The sequence below is a fragment of the Hemibagrus wyckioides genome, linkage group LG15 (genome assembly GCF_019097595.1).
Source record: "Hemibagrus wyckioides isolate EC202008001 linkage group LG15, SWU_Hwy_1.0, whole genome shotgun sequence".
In the NCBI taxonomy this organism is placed as follows: Eukaryota; Metazoa; Chordata; class Actinopteri; order Siluriformes; family Bagridae; genus Hemibagrus; species Hemibagrus wyckioides.
In genome coordinates this window covers 21,738,832-21,757,628 of record NC_080724.1, presented here as the reverse complement: position 1 = coordinate 21,757,628, position 18,797 = coordinate 21,738,832, and the positions used below count along the sequence as shown (strand labels likewise).

The 18,797-nt window shown below is 43.2% G+C and overlaps 1 protein-coding gene across 1 annotated transcript; it reads right to left on the bottom strand.

The window, feature by feature from the left end:
* Nucleotides 1-3,741: 3,741 nt before the first annotated feature.
* On the bottom strand, nucleotides 3,742-17,008 carry ncoa6 (nuclear receptor coactivator 6). Its single transcript, XM_058409505.1, has 15 exons — nucleotides 16,850-17,008; nucleotides 15,130-15,441; nucleotides 14,792-14,947; nucleotides 14,499-14,621; nucleotides 13,529-13,651; nucleotides 12,650-13,450; nucleotides 12,405-12,542; nucleotides 10,878-12,321; nucleotides 10,649-10,767; nucleotides 7,100-10,432; nucleotides 6,894-6,923; nucleotides 6,403-6,433; nucleotides 6,000-6,041; nucleotides 5,459-5,610; nucleotides 3,742-4,530 (listed from the first exon to the last, which is right to left on the bottom strand). The coding sequence occupies exons 2-15, from the start codon at nucleotides 15,395-15,397 to the stop codon at nucleotides 4,478-4,480; spliced, it is 6,813 nt and encodes a 2,270-aa protein (XP_058265488.1). The 5' UTR covers nucleotides 15,398-15,441; nucleotides 16,850-17,008; the 3' UTR covers nucleotides 3,742-4,477.
* Between the last annotated feature and the right edge of the window lie 1,789 nt (nucleotides 17,009-18,797).

The following is an 18,797-nucleotide window of genomic DNA, read 5'->3' as shown; positions in this document are numbered from 1 at the left end:
AAGCTTGCTCACAATTTTCATGTATTAATTTATTAATAAACACATTTTTAAAATCCATTTATAGTTACCTTTAATGCCGTGCAACCTTCATGACACAAGATAATTTTTTTTATATTTAAGATTTTACAAAGATTGACAGACTAAGAATTAAATTTAGATGTTGGTGGTCAAAGTAATGAGAGTTTCTGAGAAGTTATAACTCAAAATCATTAACAAAAACAATATTTCTCTCTCTCTCTCTCCCCCTCCATCCCTCTCTCTCTCTCCTTCCCTCCCTCCCTCCCTCACATTAAAGGAACACTTTGAAAACACATCAGATCTCAATGGGGAAAAATCATGCTGGATATCTAAACTGATCTGGACTGGGTAATGTGTTAGGAATGAAAGGATGCCTGAATTCATCAGAGGGCTGAATTCAAAGACACCCCAAAAATCAACGTGAAATGGATTTCATTGCAGCAACTCAAAATGGTACTCAGTAGTTTGTACTGCCATTTTTGCACACTTCATACTGTCATGCTGCTATAAATACACCACTCACAAAAAGTTAAGGATATTCGGCTTTCGGGTGAAATTTCAGGATGCACCTAAAATGCACTGTTTCCAGGTGAACTTAATTTGACCTTCTCTACTCTTTTGAATGCACATGTCCAACTGTTCAGTGTTTCAGTACTTTCTGCAGAACTTGCTGTTCTCTAACAAGGTGCTTAACGGCAAAATTCACAACTGGTGTTTGATCCATGAATCCACCAATAAATTTTCTGGTTCCATTAGAATTGGTATTAAAACAGTCCTCTTCATCATGCGGTTCACATTTTGACATCATGAGACCAAGACCACACCTAACAACTGATCAACAGAACCTCACCATTGTGAGGCTTCAAACAGGATGTTCTCAGAGGGAAGTGGCCACTGAGCTTAGAGTGTCACAGAGTGTCATCAGCAGGTTGGGACAGAGATACAGAGAGACTGGAAGAGTCACAGAAAGGCATAGAAGTGGACGTCCTTTGGGCACATCCCACGTTGATGACCGCTTCATTATGAACAGTGCCCTGCCGAACCGGATGATGAATGCCACTCAACTCCAGGCACATTTAAGGGAGGTGAGAGGAACCCAAGTGTCACGTCAGACCATCCGAAACCGTTTACATCAGTGTGGTCTGCGTGCTAGACGACCTGCAAGGGTACCTGACCACACCCCCAGGCACAGGCGTCGGGCCAGGGAGCATTTACGCTGGACGAGGGACCAGTGGGCCTCAGTGCTGTTCTCTGATGAAAGTCGATTCACATTGAGCAGAAATGATGGCCGCCAACGATGTTGGAGACGTCAAGGAGAATGCTATGCATCAGCCACTGTTGTGGTGGTGTTACAGTCTGGGCAGGTGTGTCCACTCAATACAGAACTGCCCTACATCTTGTGAATGGTACAGTGACAAGCCAATACTACCTGAATATCATCATTAATCCAGTCATTGTGCCCCTGCATGAACAACACAGGCCTAATTTCATCTTCATGGACGACAATGCTCCAGCTCATTGAGGTCGCATCATTAGATAATTAGATTGGAGGCTGGGGTACCTCAAATGGTGTGGCCTGCACTTTCTCCAGACCTGAATCCCATAGAAAACCTATGGGATCAGCCGAGTCGCCGTGTAGAGGCTCATAATCCTACACCCCAGAACCTCAATGACCTGAGGGCCGCCCTTCAAGAAGAGTGGCTTCAGCAGACAATAAGTCGACTCTTGAACAGCATGAGACGTTGTTGTCAAGCTGTAATTGATGGTCAAGGGCACATGACAGATTATTGAGACATTGAGATTTTTTGTTGTGGTATACCCACCACTGTTGTTGGCTTTTGTTTCAATAAATTGTTTGAGATGAGGAAATCACCATTGCATGCTTCTACTTAAATGCCCTACTTTCATGATATAATATCACTGTAGCGTGAACCTTTTACATTTTCCATAAATTTCACCCAAAAGCCAGATATCCTTAACTTTTTGTGAGTAGTGTAGGTATGTTATTAAATACCAGTTTTTAAGTTTCTTGAGTTTACACATTCCATTTTGTTTTGTTGCACATGTTTTTCGGCACTGTGTCCTGTCTTGTGGTGTTTTTTTGTACTTCCTGTTTCTGCACTGTCTTGTCTTTGTACTGTTTGCACCTGGTTGCACACACTGCGCTGTATGTAGCTAGGACAAACTTCTGTCCTAGCTCTGTGTTGTTGTTTCTGTTCTGTTGTTATATGTTGTATCTTGTCTATGTAGCACCAGGGTCCTGGAGAAACATTGTTTCTTTTCATTATGTACTGCATCAGCTACAGTATATGTGGTCGAAATGACAATAAAGCTTCCTGACTTGACCTGACTATTTGCTCCCAGATCTGGACCAGGGCATCACTGAGCTCCTGGACAGTCTGGCGGAATTGGAGGGACCGAAACATAATGTCCCAGAGGTGTTCTATTGGATTTAGGTCAGGTGAACGTGGGGGCCATTCAATGGTATCAATTCCTTCATCCTCCAGTACCTGCCTGCAGACTCTTGCCACATGAAGCTGGGCATTGTCATGCACCAGGAGGAACGCAGGACCCATTGCAAACCGGTCATACTGAACGATGTTACAGACAGCATAACAGATCCTTTCACATCTGTCAAATGTGCTCAGGGTGAACCTGTTCTCATCTGTGAAAAGCACAGGGGGCCAGTGGTGGACCTGTCGATTCTGGTGTTCAATGGCAAATGCCAATCGTGCTCCACGGTGCCGGGCAGTGAGCACAGGGCCCACTAGAGGATGTTCACCCTCATGAAGTCTGTTTCTGATGGTTTGTGTAACGTTCCCGGGTCCTATTGCAACTGCTCCAAGCCGATCTTGAACCCAGGTCTCCGGCGTGGGAGGCAGGCGCACTAACAAGGAGGCTAAAGACTTCAGCCATTAGTGTCAATCGCCAGTGCGCCTCTTGAGATCTGGGGAGTGAGGTTTACCTGCACAGAACCTCCTGCTGGCCTCCATTACATTTGGTCTGACATTCACACCATTGGCCTGCAGGTGGTCATTTTGTAGGGCTCTGGCAGTGCTCATCCTGTTCCTCCTTGCACAAAGGAGAAGATACCGGTCCTGCTGATGGGTTAAGGACCTTCTACGGCCCTGTCCAGCTCTCCTAGAGAAACTGCCAATCTCCTGGAATCTCCTCCATGCTCTTGAGACTGTGCTGGGAGACACAGCAAACCTTCAGGCAATGGGACGTATTGATATGCCATCCCGGAGGAGTTGGACTGCCTGTGCAACCTGTGTAGGGTCCAGGTATCGCCTCATGCTACCAGTAGTGACACTGACCCTAGCCAAATGCAAAACAGTCAGAAAAGATGAGTAGGGGAAAAAAAATGTCAGTGGCCTCCACCTGTAAAACCATTCCTGTTTCGTTGCCCATCTAGTGCACCTCAAAGCACTGACCAGATCAATATCCCAGGAGTTTAACTGACTGGACACTACACTCTGATTAAAAAGTGTTCCTTTAATTTTTCTGAGCAGTGTATATAAAATGATTGACTGATGATTTATTTGGGAAAGGTGAAGCATGTGATGGTGCAGGTTTGAGAAGATGCTCTCAAATTCAAAAATACATTAATTTATTCAACACTTTTCTTGGTCACTGCAGAACTCCACAAGTTTTCTTTCACCATGTTGATTCATTATTGTAAAAATTGTAAACTTTAAGAAAAATTCTGGACAAACTGTTGCTTGGTAATGTATAGGAGTTACGATTTATTAAATCATCAATACCACATGCCGTCCTGGAATTGTAAATAAACTATTCATATTTACAAATAATTATCCATTCATTTCTTTTATTTAAAAAATCATTGAAATGAAAGCCCTTTCCTTTTTGTTGATGTAATCAAGCTTTTATTTTAAATTTCAGGTTCATGATTGAGATTCATGTTTGCTGGGGGGTGGGAGGGGGGCAAGTGTGTGTGTGTGTGTGAGAGGATGTTAGAGGAAAAAAATATATTTAGCTGCCCAAATGAACAGAAGAAGAAGAAAAACATCACAATTTCATATTTAAACAAAATGTACTCAAGTAACAAGGAGGTGAGAAGTGCGCAGACAATTAAGTAATCCATGTCCAGGGACAAGTATTTTTAAAAAAACAAACAAAACATTTTTAAACCATTTTTGTAACATTATTATACAATCCATCATCAGGCTTCATGATTAATCCAGCATATATAAAAAACAGGACACGTCTGTCTCTCTCTCACACACACACACACAGCTGTAAATAGGATATCACTTAGTATCAGGGAACAAAAACATCATTAATTTCTTTTTAAAAACATGTTTCTGTACATGACTACTACCACATGCGCGCGCACACACACACACACACACACACACACGAACGATTACAGGAAAAACAGCAGATAAAACAGTTCAAGAGAGAAATGTACATTTCACAGGTGTGTTAAGCTTCATGATCACTTTGACTTCCTTCGCTTGGCCTGCGTGGGACTCGCTCCAGTGTTTGATTCTTAAAAACAAAAATCATCAAGAAAACATTGATCAACAAATGCATTGTGTTTATTCTTTTTTGCATGTTCTCTACTTACACTATATTGCCAAAGGTTTTGGGACACCCTTACAAATCATTGAGTTCAGGTGTTGTTTTTCAGGGGTTGGACTCGGCCCCTTAGTTCTAGTGAAAGGAACTCTTAATGCTTCAGCGTCATACCAAGACATTTTGGACAATTTCATGCTCCCAACATGACTGGAGCATGGAGGAACCTGACCTCAACCCCATAGAACACCTTTGGGATGAATTAGAGTGGAGACTGTGAGCCAGACCTTCTCGTCCAACATCAGTGTCTGACCTCACAAATGTGCTTCTAGAGGAATGGTCAAAAATTCCCATAAACACACTCCTAAACCTTGTGGAAAGCCTTCCCAGAAGAGTTGAAGCTGTTATAGCTGCCAAAGGTGTTCTGTGAAGCTGTATTCATCCCAAAGGTGTTCTATGGGGTTGAGGTCAGGACTCTGTGCAGGCCAGTCAAGTTCCTCCACACCAAACTCACTCATCCATGTCTTTATGGACCTTGCTTTGGTCACTGGTGTGCAGTCATGTTGGAACAGGAAGGGGTCATCCCCAAACTGCTCCCACAAAGTTGGGAGCATGAAATTGTCCAAAATGCCTTGGTATGAAGCTGAAGCATTAAGAGTTCCTTTCACTGGAACTAAGGGGCCAAGCCCAACCCCTGAAAAACAATGATTTTGAGAGGTGTCCCAAAACGTTTGGCAACATAGTGTATTTTCTTCTAACAAAACGTCCCAAAGTAACATCTTAAGGGTGAAGCAAATTCCTCTCATAGCGTAACAATGTTTATTGATTAAAAGATATTTTATTTATTAGAATCCATACATCAGTGAGTCTGTGGTATGTTTATAATATTATAAATCCTCACCTGCAGCTTTCCCTGGGTTGGAAGAGGCTGACCCTGGTCTGGCTGCCCTCTTTCTCTGTCCATTTTCAGGCACTTCCTCTTCAGTGTCCTTCTCAGCTCGTGAGCTCCTTCGGCTGGGGCCTTTTGCCTTTTCGGCGTGGCTTCTTGCTTCCCTAAAAAGTGCAGGACAGGAGCAGGGAGACAGCAACAAGTTGAATAGGATACTAATGACAAAATTATGATTTTTATTTATAGTGTGCATTGATAATATTTGTGCAGTGTATTCCATGTTTCACTTAGGTATCACAGTCAAGGTCCAACTTATTATTATTATTATTATTATTATTATTATTATTATTATTATTATTATTATTATTATCATTATTATTAAGCCTACAGGCTCCACCGGAGCCCCTTTACAATTCAGGAATTGCTGTTTTTCCTCATCTACCACAGATAACCAGACAACGTCCATCCTCTTCTTAACCACGTTTACTAAACTGGTCACACTGCCCTGTGCACACACCAGCGCAGGGGATCTTCAGGTTTGGTATATACATACCTTTGGGCTAAGTCGATGGGCGTCTTTCTTTTCTTTGCCCATCTGTTATAGAAGTGGAAAAACAGCGGTAAACTGCTTTGTTGCTTAACATTGATTTTTTTTCTTTTTTAAAAAACCCGCAAATCCCCAAATTTGAGTTGAATGATTTTGGTTTTTAAGAAATTCATGATTTTAATGATTGTGACACCAAAGTTAGTGATTACCAGGAAATCACTTCATATTACTACTAAAGCAAAAAAAAAAGTTTGTTAAACATAAACGAAACATTTTACAGAAATAACGACATAGTAACCACAGAAAATGGATGCTTAGACATTCCACATTAAGAAACAAAAAAAGAGGAGAAACTGAAATGATGAGATGAGAATGAAAAATATAACTCTTGTGTAAGGGTTTGTCTTACCCCTGTTCTGCCACAGAGGGCACTGTTTCTCCTTGAAAAAAAAGAAAACATGGATTACCACTTCAGATAAACACAGACCTGCCAGCTCCAAAATTGGAATAATGTATGGTCCTGCTAAAGATCTGTCTTGGATAGAAAAAGGGGTGTGATAATATACAAGCTTTCACAGTAATCACCAGGGGCCTGGGGGAAAAGCTGCCACTTATCTGTTCGAGTAAAAACGTAGACGCTGGAAACATTTAAAAGCTTCCACTTAATACTGGAGAGCTTTAAACCACCCAGGGACCATCAAATCACTCTAGATTCAGGTGCTGATTGGCTCATCTGATGGTTTGTTTTAATTGAAGGAGGTAAGTGGTGTCCAATTAGAGAGAACTATTTATGTGCATGGATGCATGTGAAAATTTTAAATGATTCCATTATGAATGTAGTTTACAAATACGTCTAGGAGAAACAATAGAAGTGTTATAAAGAGAAATAACAGTGTTTACCGGTTTGCTGTTGATCCTGTGCAGGCTGAGCTGTATCGACATATTAGTAACATTTAATTAGTCTTGAGCACTATAATTGTAGATACCAGAAACAATAAGACTAACTAACAAAGACTTACTAAGAAATCTGACAATAACCTGAAATACTTTCCGGCCAAAATCATTTCTAGAATAATTTGTTATATTAAAGAAAAATCCTTGAAAACCTGGAGTATCTGCAGCAGGCGCCGTGGGGTTTGCTGGCTCAGGCAAGCTCGTCTCTATTACCGTGGAAGGTTGTGCTTCCACAGCTGGAAGTAGTGAAGATGAACCTGCTGTAGGAACAGTGGATGGTGCAGGGGTCACTGGTGGGACAGAAGCAGAAGGTGGAACAGATGGTGCAGACATACTAGTGATTGGTGGAGAACTGGAAGCAGAACTGTCTTGAGGTTCCACAGCAGAGCTGGGAGCGATCAGTGAAGGACTGGGTGTAGTGGTGGAAGAGGAAACAGGCAGAGGAATCTGCACAGGTGCAGAAGAAGAAACTGTAGGTACTAGTGCCGACAGCTGAGGTGCGGGTGCTGCAGATGAGACCGCTGTGGAAGGAGGTGGTAGACTAGAAAGTGTTGCATTTGCACCCACTTTAAGTGATGATGATGCAGTGTCTATAGGTTTTCCTGACTGGTTTGTGGTCTGCTGTTGCATCTGATGGGTGTCACTGCTGTGGGGGGTGGAAGTCTTGCTCAGAACATTTTGGACTGGACTGCTCTTGGTGATAGTTGTCAGTGATTGTGAGAGGGGACTCCTGCGGGTAACAGCAGTAGTCCCTGGGCTGGAGCAGGGAGGCAAAAATCCCAGTGGTTGTTGGACAGATTGGGAAATAGATGTGCTAGGTTGTAAAGAAGATGATTGTCCTACAGGACTTATTTTTGAGACCGGGGCATCAGAAGTGCTCTCTTGCTGAGGAGGATGGACTGTGTTTAGAGAAGATGCCTGACTTGCAGGCACCTGGACTTGGATTTGTCCAATCATGGTACGACTTGGCTGACTTGTGGCTATGCTTACAATAGGGGAATGTGTTGCTGTAGGAGCAGACAGAGTGGTAGCTGTGGCTGAAACTGGAGCAGGAGAGAGCTGAATGTTGGCAGTTACTTGTATGGGCCCAACCATAGTGACAGGCTGAGAAACCACGTTGGTGCTTGATGGTACAGAGACAGATGGGACTTGGAAAATGACGGGTCCTGTGATAAACTGTGGAGGACGATTCTGAGTAGAAGCAGACTGGTGCACTTCTGGAGGTCTTATGCTCTTAGTAGGTACTGCAAGCACTGTTGAGACAATGGCTGGAGGCACTGCAGATGCTGTGCTAGCAGCAGAACTCATGGGATTGGAGGTTACAAAAACGGTTATCTGTTTTGGTTGAGTGGACCCTGATGATGTAGGTCTATGCAAGACTGTTTGAGACATACTTGTAATAGGTTTAGTACTAACTGAAGGGTTGGGATGTAGAATGGAATTTGAAGCAGAGCTAGTAAGCAAACTTGGGCTAACACTGGACACACCAGAGGATGACTGTGGGCTTGGACTACTAGTCTGGATCACATTTGTGCTAGCCATTGAACCAATCTTGGATTTTTGTTCATGTTCACTAGTGGGTAATGGCAGCACACTATCACTGCTCTGTGGGGTGTTGGGGTTACGGTGACTCTCTTGTTCCACCAAAGCTACCGGAGGAGTAACCATGGGTGGCTTTGTGGACGAGGATGTGTGGCCTGTATTTTCTAGCAACTGATTGAGGGATGTTGGAGCGTCTCTAAAAGAAACAGCAGAACCGTGCTCCTGCAGTGGTGGATTCTGAGGTTGATGCAGCTCATCTGATGGTTGCTCAGGTGGCATATTTATTTCTTGAATTTTTGGCTCATGGGATGGCAAGCGTTGATTTGCCATTCTAAGAGCAGATTGATCTCTTTCCACTTGTGTAGTCTGACGCGAGTCCAGCTGTGGTGCCTGCCCCTGGCTCTCTCTCATTGCATCGGAGTTACTAGGCAGTACTTGCAGAGGGTTTAGATTTTGCTGGAGATCTAGAGTTCCTACTGATGATACAGATGTAGTGGGACTTGGGAGGACTGATGAAGCACTGGCCATTACAGTTTGGGAACCAGCCATTTGTTGATGATTTGGTATTGAGGTTAAGGGGTTCTTAGTCCACTTCTGTCTTCCAGGGCTGGGAGTGGCCGTTTTTCTATTTGAGGCAGGACTAGATCGTCGACTGTTACTGGGACTAGCTCGCTTTGTTTGCCCTCCAACCGTCTGTTTCTCTTGCTTAGCACCTGTATTGGCAGAGGCATTATTAGCTTGTGTAAAACCCTGCTGAACACTATTATGACCACTAGCGTTACTGTTGTTCAGAGGTGCCAGGCTTGGTGGAGCCTGCCCAATAGCTTTCAAAGTGGTAGGGTTTAGACCTTGTTGATCAAAACCTCGAGTTAAGTTAGGCTGTCGAGGTGGCAGAGGGATGTTAATCTTTGGGGGGAAAAGACCAGCAATTGATGCATTCAGTCTCTCAGGAGAGAGATTTATCTCTGAAGGCTCAGTGCTGGGTGGACGGTTGGTGGGGGTTAAGGGATGGTGATACGGTCTAGGACTGGCACGGTTTGGCGTCTTAGGGCGGGAACTTTGGGAAGTTGAAGGAGCGCTAGGAAAATGAAGGTTGTGTGAGCCGGCCATTGGTGCTTGCTGGGGCTGTTGCTGTGGACTTGCTCCTGGTTGCTGAGGGACTGATGAAGGTACAGACTTCAACAAATGAGAATTAGGACCTTGGCTGACAACATTTTGTTGACTGGCATTCCCTGCTTGAGGTGCCATTTCAACTGATGCCCTGTCCTGCAAGATAGGGGTGCCTGGTGCTTCCTCTTGTGCCATTCCTACGGTTCCCTGCCCAATGTCTGGATGGGGCATTCTTCTAGCTGCAGCAGCCAACGGAGAATTTACTACAGGCTGCATGCCTCTGCCTTTTTCTGGAGAGGGTGTGACACCGCCAAGCCCTTGTAAATTGATCATTACAGGCATGTTGCCTTGTTGAGATACAGGCATTCTCTGTGCAGGATCACCAGGATTAACAAGAGGTCTTTGGGGATGGCCACTTTGTTGAAGTGGGGGACGATTCTTTGCTTGCTCCTGCATTTTAAGCATCATCATCACGTGTTGTTGCTGCTGCTGTTGTGTCAGTGGTTGCTGTTGCTGCTGCTGCATGTGCTGTGTTGGCGGCTGCAAGTGATGCGGATGGATTTGATGTTGTCCTTGTTGTGGACCTTGTGGTGTTCCAGGTTGACCTGAAATCTGCATTTGCATCTGTTGCTTCTGCATTTGTTGCTGCTGCTGTATTTGCTGCTGCTGCTGCTGCTGTTGTTGTTGTTGTTGTTGTTGTTCTTGCTGCTGCTGATGCATTTGTTGTAACTGTTGCTGCTGCATTTGTTGCATCTGTTGTTGCTGCTGCTGGGCCATGAATGGCAATGGCATTTGCTGTAAAACCCTTTGATCTCCTGATTGTCCCGAAAAGCCTTAAAGAGAAACAAGGTATTAAAATACCCAATTAGCAGCCTACATGCTAACTTTTGGCCAAAACAATCATAGACTATAGATATATTTTAAGCATATATGCAATCACGGTTTACAAAAAGAATTCACTTTTGTGAAGCTTTTTTGGCAGCAAATATAAATCTTGCTTACATTTCACTTGATATTCATGTCAAAGGGAGTGTTCTGAAATCTCTTACCTGGTCGATTAGCAAATTCGGGGAGCTTTGAGTTAGAAGAATCTGTGCCAGCTCCTTGATCACTACCCAGACCTTGCAACTCTGCATCATCCAACCCTTGTGGGGCTGAATCCAAACCTCTACATGACGGAAAAAAACATTTCACATGCTCATTTTAAATTTTCCTGAGTAACTAAATAGAAAAAAAAAAAAAAAAAAAAATACATAGACATATATCTTTCCCCCTTACCCAAGGCCTTCTACAGACTGCTGCCCCTCGCCTGCTTTTGGTTTCTTCTTACGAGGTGGTTTCTTCTTTTTTGGTTTGGCCTGGTTCACACCAACCCCACCAGCTCCTTGTTTTCCACCTGGCCCAAACTGGCTGGCAGAAATGTCACTCTGAAGTAGGTTAACTAATAAGGGACTAGTCAGGGTCACATCCTTGTTCACTGGAAACCCAGCTGCTTGTCCAGCAATGGCCATCTGGCCAGCAAACTGAGAATTGAAAGGCATGCCAGGAAAATGTCCATTGCCCACCTGCATGTGTTGAGGCCCTCCCATCATACCTTGCTGCTGCTGCTGCATTTGCATGTCAGGAAGCATCTGCTGTTGGCTCATATCACCTGTGTTTCCAGTGCCATCTCCAAGCTGATGTGAGTGCTGTTGGCCAGCCTGCTGCTGCTGTAGCTGTTGCTGCTGAAGCTGTTGCTGCTGTAGCTGTTGCTGCTGCTGCTGTTGCTGCTGTAGCTGTTGCTGCTGTAGCTGTTGCTGCTGTAGCTGTTGCTGCTGTAGCATCATGTGTTGCTGATGTTGTTGCTGTTGTTTTTGCTGAAGCTGCTGCTGCTGTTGGAGCTGTTGCTGAACCAAATGTCCTGGAACTCGCATTTGAGGACCATGCATCCCTAATGTTTGGTTGGGATTACCATTGACTGGTATCTGCTGGGACTGTTGTGCCATTTGCTGCTGATGCTGCTGTAGTTGCTGCTGCTGTAATTGCTGTTGTTGTGGCTGTTGGTGTTGCAGTTGAAGCTGCTGCTGCTGTAGTTGCTGCTGTTGCAACTGAGCCATTTGCTGCTGTTGTTGCGACTGAAACTGCACCATGTTAGGGGATGGGCCTCGCATCATCTGACCTGGCATAACAGCTGGTTGACCTTTGGCCCCAAAAGCTTGCTTGTTGCTTTGCATTTGGTTGGCTACCATCTGTTCCATCATAGCATTCTGCTGCTGTGATGCTTGTTGCTGATGTTGGTGCTGTTGCTGTGGCTGTTGTTGCTGCTGCTGTTGTTGTTGCTGCTGCTGCTGCTGTTGTTGCTGCTGCTGCTGCATCAGTAATGCTTGGTGCCCCTGCCCCCCACCAAGCTGGGCCTGGTTCTGCATCATCCCTTGTCCCTGTGGAGGCATTAACTGTTTAGGAGGGGTCAGTCCTCGCTGTCCTTGATTCATGGGCCGGGAAAGGACAGTCTGACCCCCTGCCTGGCCTTGCACCATTTGACCTTGAGAGGAGGCAACAGGCTGATTTTGAAGCTGGGACTGCATACCCATCATCTGGGTCTGTAGACCTGACTGTGGTTGGCCCATACCACCACCAGAGGTGGATGGAGGCTGAGGAGCCATTCCGCCATGATGGCCAATTCCAGCAGGTTGTAGGGAATTAGGCTGCATGTGGTTTGGTGTTGAAACTGAAGGTTGTGGACCTACAACAAATTTTAATTGAAACATTAAAAAAAATTAAACAATTTATTTATTCAATCTAACAATAAACAAACAAAGATCGTACCAGGATGAGCCATGTTTTGGCCACTTTGAAGCTGAAGGGTACCACCTGTCGGCGCTCCTGCCCCACTTGCGGTAACTTGTACTTGTGCAAAGTTCTGACTTACATTTGGGAACCCCATTGGCATTCGTTTTGGCATACCTGTAACCAAGAAAAAAATCTTTCATTTTAGTGTCTACTACAAAGCTGAAAAGATGAACTGAATAAGCCATTGCATACATGTTCATATACAACTACAGAATGCATACCTCCCATCCCTCCTTGGGGAACCTGGCCATGCTGAGGCATTCCCATAAAACCTGGCTGAACATTCCCCTGCTGCCCTAACACAGCCCTGCCTGGGGAGCCAACTCCTTGTGGGAACCCCTGGGGAGTTGTTGGACGTGGACCTAGCTGACCTTGACCTTGTCCAATCATAGGTGGGGTTCCAGGTGAACCCTGCTGAAATGGTGAAGATGATGATCCAGGGGACTTTGCAGCAAGGTTGCCCTGTGAAGCAGACACAGGAGGCAAGGGAGGAGGCACCCTTGATCCAACAACACCCACAACTCCTTGGGGACCTTTCGGCTGAGGGGCTGCAAACTGGTTTGGCCCTGCTGTCTGCTGCTGAGCCATGGCATTAAAAACCTGCCCAGCCTGCTGGCTACCGAAGGGATATGGTGGCGGAGGATGGTTTGGTGTTTGCACAGTTGCCAAAGAAGGAGGACGCTGCCCTATTTGAGCTTGTGGGGGAGCTTTTCTCCAATTTGGAGGCATAGACCCCTGAGCAGGTGGTGGCTGAAGCCAACCAGGAGGGACAGGAATCTGGTTTGAAGGATTAAATGGGCCACGAGCACCACTCAACTGTGCTAATTGAGCCTGCTGTTGTTGATGCTGCTGCTGCTGTAGTTGTTGTAGGGCGGCTGGATTGAGCTGCCGGTTTGCTTGTAAGCCCTGTATGTGATGTCCCTGTGGACCCATAGGGGTGGGTGGACCATGTGTTCCCTGTGGGTGTGGCAGCTGTTGCTGCTGCTGCAAAGCGAGTCCAGACATCATGGGATCCATTGAATCTGAAGAACAACAACACACTTTAATGGAGATAAAAAAACAACATAGTTGTAGACAGGCGGAAAATTCAAATCACTCACCTGATTGTGTTGCTGGCCTCGGTACCCTCGGGTGCATCTGTCCACTACTGCCAGGCACCATACCCTGAGGAGCCATGCCGGGACCAGAGGGCACCATTGAGGGATTGTTCATCCGCATTCCAGCTGAAAAATATATTATAATAAGAATAAAAAAAACAAAAAAAACAAAATATCAATACCATCATACATCATCAATATTCCTCATTCAGCACAACCTAATAATATACATTATTACTGGTTTACCAGGTGTGTACTTTATTTAATAAGCTTATTTTTAACAAACCAAACCTTTTAAGAGTTTTTACTCTTTATAAACTTAATAATTGCTTCCCTACAGGCATTGCAAATGACTACCATTTTTCATTATGGTGGTGAACCCACAAAATGGCTCCATGTCACCATTTTGGGCTGAGATGACCAGGTTACATGTGTTGCCTAGTCTTTAGCTTACAGACACCACCAGTAAGCCTAGAGGATCCCAGTAACCCTGATCCAGGTACTTCTTTTTCCAGGTGTTATAACAATCTCTCTCAAGTTGGATTTGGGAAACTTTTATTATTATTACTTTTGGATAGACTAGAATTGGGGGGCATCACACTGCATACCGAAAATAGACACTATTTATTAGTACCGCCAGTTATTTTTGGTTACATTGCAACGTTGGAATTTCGGCAATGACACAATTAATGTGCCATAAATCTCTCCATAATCAATCTCTTTCAAGACTAAATTTCACTGGGATTTCTCTCTCTTTTATTTAACATCCAAACACATGTGAAAGCACTGATGTGAAAGCACTGTAACATGTACAGCCTTAACCTTCAAAACATTACATTTCAAAGTCAGAGGGACTCTATAGATATTTTATTAGCCACAACAATACAAATCATCTTAAAACATTCTGATAAAAACTTGCCTTAGACATCAATACTGACACTAATAAAAAGACTCTGATGGTTTATGCAATTACCAGGGCCTTGTTGCATAGGAAACCCAACATCCATCCTCATCTGACCCGGTGCCCCAATAGGTCCATTCACTCTGACTTCCTGACCTCGGTTTTGCACACCTGCCACATTGATGGGTCCTTCACCTGTATGTATAGATTTTTCACAGACATGTAAAAAAAAATACCACAAACACAGGCTAGGGAATAAGTGCACACTTAAAACTTATGCTAACAAGTACTATGACAGGAAGGAGTGTCGTAATAGTTGAGTCAGATTTAGCAACAAAACACTGAACAGTCTAGAAAAATCACACCTTCAATCTGCACTGACAGGATCCCCAGATCCCGGAGCTGCTGCTGGTTGTTTTGAGCGAGGAGGCGCAGGCGTTCAGCAGCTTCTCGGGGGATATTAAACGTGACTCGCACGCTGTTCCAGGGTTCCACTCGCTGGGGCGCCAGCCTCTCAGGACCTTCAGCAAAATATACCAGTTAGCATTAAATAGAGCATGTAGTGTCAAAGGTGCATGAAATTGAAAGACACACAAACAATATAAAGGTGTTTTGCTGCTGGTTCTCTCTCTCTCTCTCTCTCTCTCTCTATGTATCTATCTAGTATTAAACAACTAATATTAAGCACCCAAAGTGCCCTCACCCAATGACAGCATCTGGGGCATCCCATTCAAGATGGTGTCAAGCTTCTGCTGAAAGTCGACATCTTCCAGGTTTCCCTTGAACGAGACGAAGATAGTGGTGCATTCCTTTTCTCCATGTGGATTCGGAGACCGATCTGGGCTGCTGTTTCCGTGATTACCACACACGTCATCTCCATCCTCCAATCCGGAGTCGTCCTCTGTGCTCAGAGTGACCCCAGGAGATCCTGTACACCATGTGATCTCAGGTGGGCCGGGCTGCTGCGCCATGGCCCTTTTCAAAAAAGGAAGATGTGAGGTCTCTCAGGTCTTTGCTAAAGTTGGAACGAGAAAAACAAGGCTTTTGCAGAGTACATAAAAGGAAAATTGTTTTTTTTTGTGTGTGTGTGATTTACTTTCAGTATATGCAGGAGGAATACTTTTGACACAAGACACATGTCTGTAATCTAATTTATTTTGTTCTCCATCAAGAAAACACCCTGTTTTGTGTCGTTAGAGTTAGAGTAAACTAAATAACGACAGGATGCTGCCATGAAGTTCCTGAGTTGCTGTTAGATGATTATTTTCTTGTAATAACAGCGATGTGTCAATGAACACGATATTCATTTATTAAGTCAAGTTAACACACTGGTCATATGGTTAGAATTACATTTAAATAATGTGGAATGTTATAGCCGCTATAAACCAACACTTCCACAACAGCCTTGTAGTTTAGTTAATAAAACAAACAAACAAACAAACCCACAGCTTGTCATGTTATACAGAAACGTTAATGACAGCTTTACCTCCGACACTGGAGACTCCTTCCATAACATGTTAAATAAACAAATTTCTCCTTACAGAAACTAACAATAGCGTACGTTACGTGAAACGTCCGCTGTAGTCCCTGTGAACAAGCTGTTGCTATAGAAACGAAAATGATTGACAGCAGCACATATACATACATATATACACATACATACATACATACATATTTATTAATGTATAAAACGGTTACCGGCTGCTGTTATAAAAAACTAATCAAAACCTTCTGTCCAATCAGAATCCAGAATTCAACAGCACAGAAGTATAACTCAGAGTAGTCTAATGTAATACAGCTGCAGTATGATGAGAAGTTATTATGATGTATTTTATGCTATAAAGAACAGAAAGAAGCATATAAGCGTCTGTTAGATTTGTGCCACACTGTAGAATTTAATTAACTAGACAAAATGGCAGAAAATAATAATAAATGAACTTTATAGTTTGTTTTGCTAATGTCCAGCCCAAAGCAAACACATTATAGTGTATATATAAACCACATCCGATCCATGAAGGCGAAGATTTATTACTTAAAAGATTTATTTCTTTTAAATCAGTACTTGAATCGTATTAGTATCAAATAGGCGCTTGAGTGCTTTGTGTTTGTTTTGTTTTAGACTTGTGCATGTTACACCGATTCATTCCTCATCCAATCCGGATAAATGCATTTATCTACTTCATGCAAATAATAATAAAAAAAAGATGAAAAGCTAGCCACGTGTTAATAGGGAAATAAGGAAAGTTTAAATGTGCTAGCTCGCTACCTAAACAACAAGTAGCATCCACGGAGAGCTAACTGAGCTAAGCTCGGTTCAGCTAGCTAGCTAGCCGGCTAAAATGTTTATCCGGATTTTTCTTTCTAATGAATTGCGACAGAAGTTTATACAATCATAAGACAATAAAAAATAATAACGCTATTACCTTAATCAGTCCATTTGGGGGGAAAGGGAATCCGAAGAAGTGTTTAGTTAGCTAGCTAGCTAAGGTGTATGCTAACTAGCCGAACGCTAACAGCAGAGCAGCTCACACAAATCTCATAATCTTCAAGCGAAGTGTTTTTTTTTTTTACTACTTTGGTCGCTTCATCAACGTCTATTCACAAACCGTATGTACGCCATTTTCGGAAGCGTCCTCCGTTTACCGTTAACAGACATTACGCTAATGGCGTCGCGGATGGCCTTGGCGATTTTACGACAACTGCGCTACCGACGTCATATAAGTGTCGGAAATGAGTTCTTCTTTTCATTTCTGTTGTAGGCTTTACTTTTTTTTTTGCATCCGTTAAACTTAAAAGACTTTCCTTCGCTTTCGGTTCCCACCTATAAGCTTCAGATAATATAGATGATATGATATCCGACATCTATTATGCGTGGTAGCTAAACAGTTACAAACCGTTAAAATAAACAATTTTGACGCTAATGCTAATACAAACACTGTCTAAAAACTACGTATCCCAGAAAGCCCTGCGCGTCAGCGCTGTTAGCCTGTGGCTAATATTCGCTACAAGCTAGTTCAGCTGGGGTTTCTTTTGTTTTGGTTTTGTTTTTTTCGTGTTTATTATTATTATTTTTTATTTCATTATGAGAAGCTAAATATCTGTTATAAAGAAATAGATAAGAGTCGCTGTTTAGGTTTGTGCAGAAAGTCGAATGTCCGGATGAGGCGGAGATTTCTGATTGGTCCGGCGGAAAAAACAGGAAGTTAAAAAATACATAAATAAAAAGTCAATAACGATAACAACAATAATAAGAATCACAACAAAATTAGTATATAATAATTATATCAGTAAACAAGACCATAAAAACATAATTTATAAAACGTTTAACATCTTTATTACTGTACTGAATGTAAAAATGTGTATGTTTGTGTATGTACAGTGGATGTAAATAGTTTACACAGTCCTGTTAAAACTGTAGGTTTATGGGATTTTAACAAAAAATAAAAAAATAAAATAAACAGGATGTATTTCAAAAGGAAGACCAAAGGAAGAATATTTCAGGGAGGCTGACAAGAGATCTACAGCACCATTAAAGGATAAGCAGAAAGATCCGACCAGTACTGAATACACTACATTGGCAAAAGTTGAATTCAGGTGTTGTTTTTCAGGGGTTGGGCTCGGCCCCTTTGGTCCAGTGAAAGGAACTCTTAATGCTTCAGCTTCATACCAAGACATTTTGGACAATTTCATGCTCCCAACTTTGTGGGAACAGTTTGGGGATGACCCCTTGCAGTCTCCGCTCTAATTCATCCCAGAGGTGTTCTATGGGGTTGAAGTCAGGACTCAAACTCACTCATCCATGTCTTTATGGACCTTGATTTGTGCACTGGTGTGCAGTCATGTTGGAACAGGAAGGGGTCATCCGCAAAATGTCTTGGTATGAAGCTGAAGCATTAAGAGTTCCTTTCACTGGAACTAAGGGGCCGAGCCCAACCCCTGAAAAACAACACCTGAATTCAACTTTTCCCAATACAGTGTACTTTCTGCAGGTGAACAAAAACATCAAAATCAACAGCTTATCACCTAAAGAACACGATACCCATGGTGAAGAGCATGGTGGTGGCAGCATCATACTGTGGAGCTGCTTCTTTTCACCTTGGACAGGGGCTGTCATGAATCTAGTATTATGCTGAATTTGAAGTAGTTTCACCTTCTTGCATAATATCGACTGAAAGCTCAAATCCAAGTCAACAAAGGAAGAGCTTGGGAAAAAGATGATCCTGATAGTCAGAAAAGATGGTCCAGTCAAATCCTGGCTCTAATTCCTGTAGAAAACCTATGGAGTGACTTGAAGAGGGCTGTGTACCAAATCGAGACATGATAAGCTGATCAGTACTCTGCTTTAATGTAGTATTAATGAGGACGTAGGTG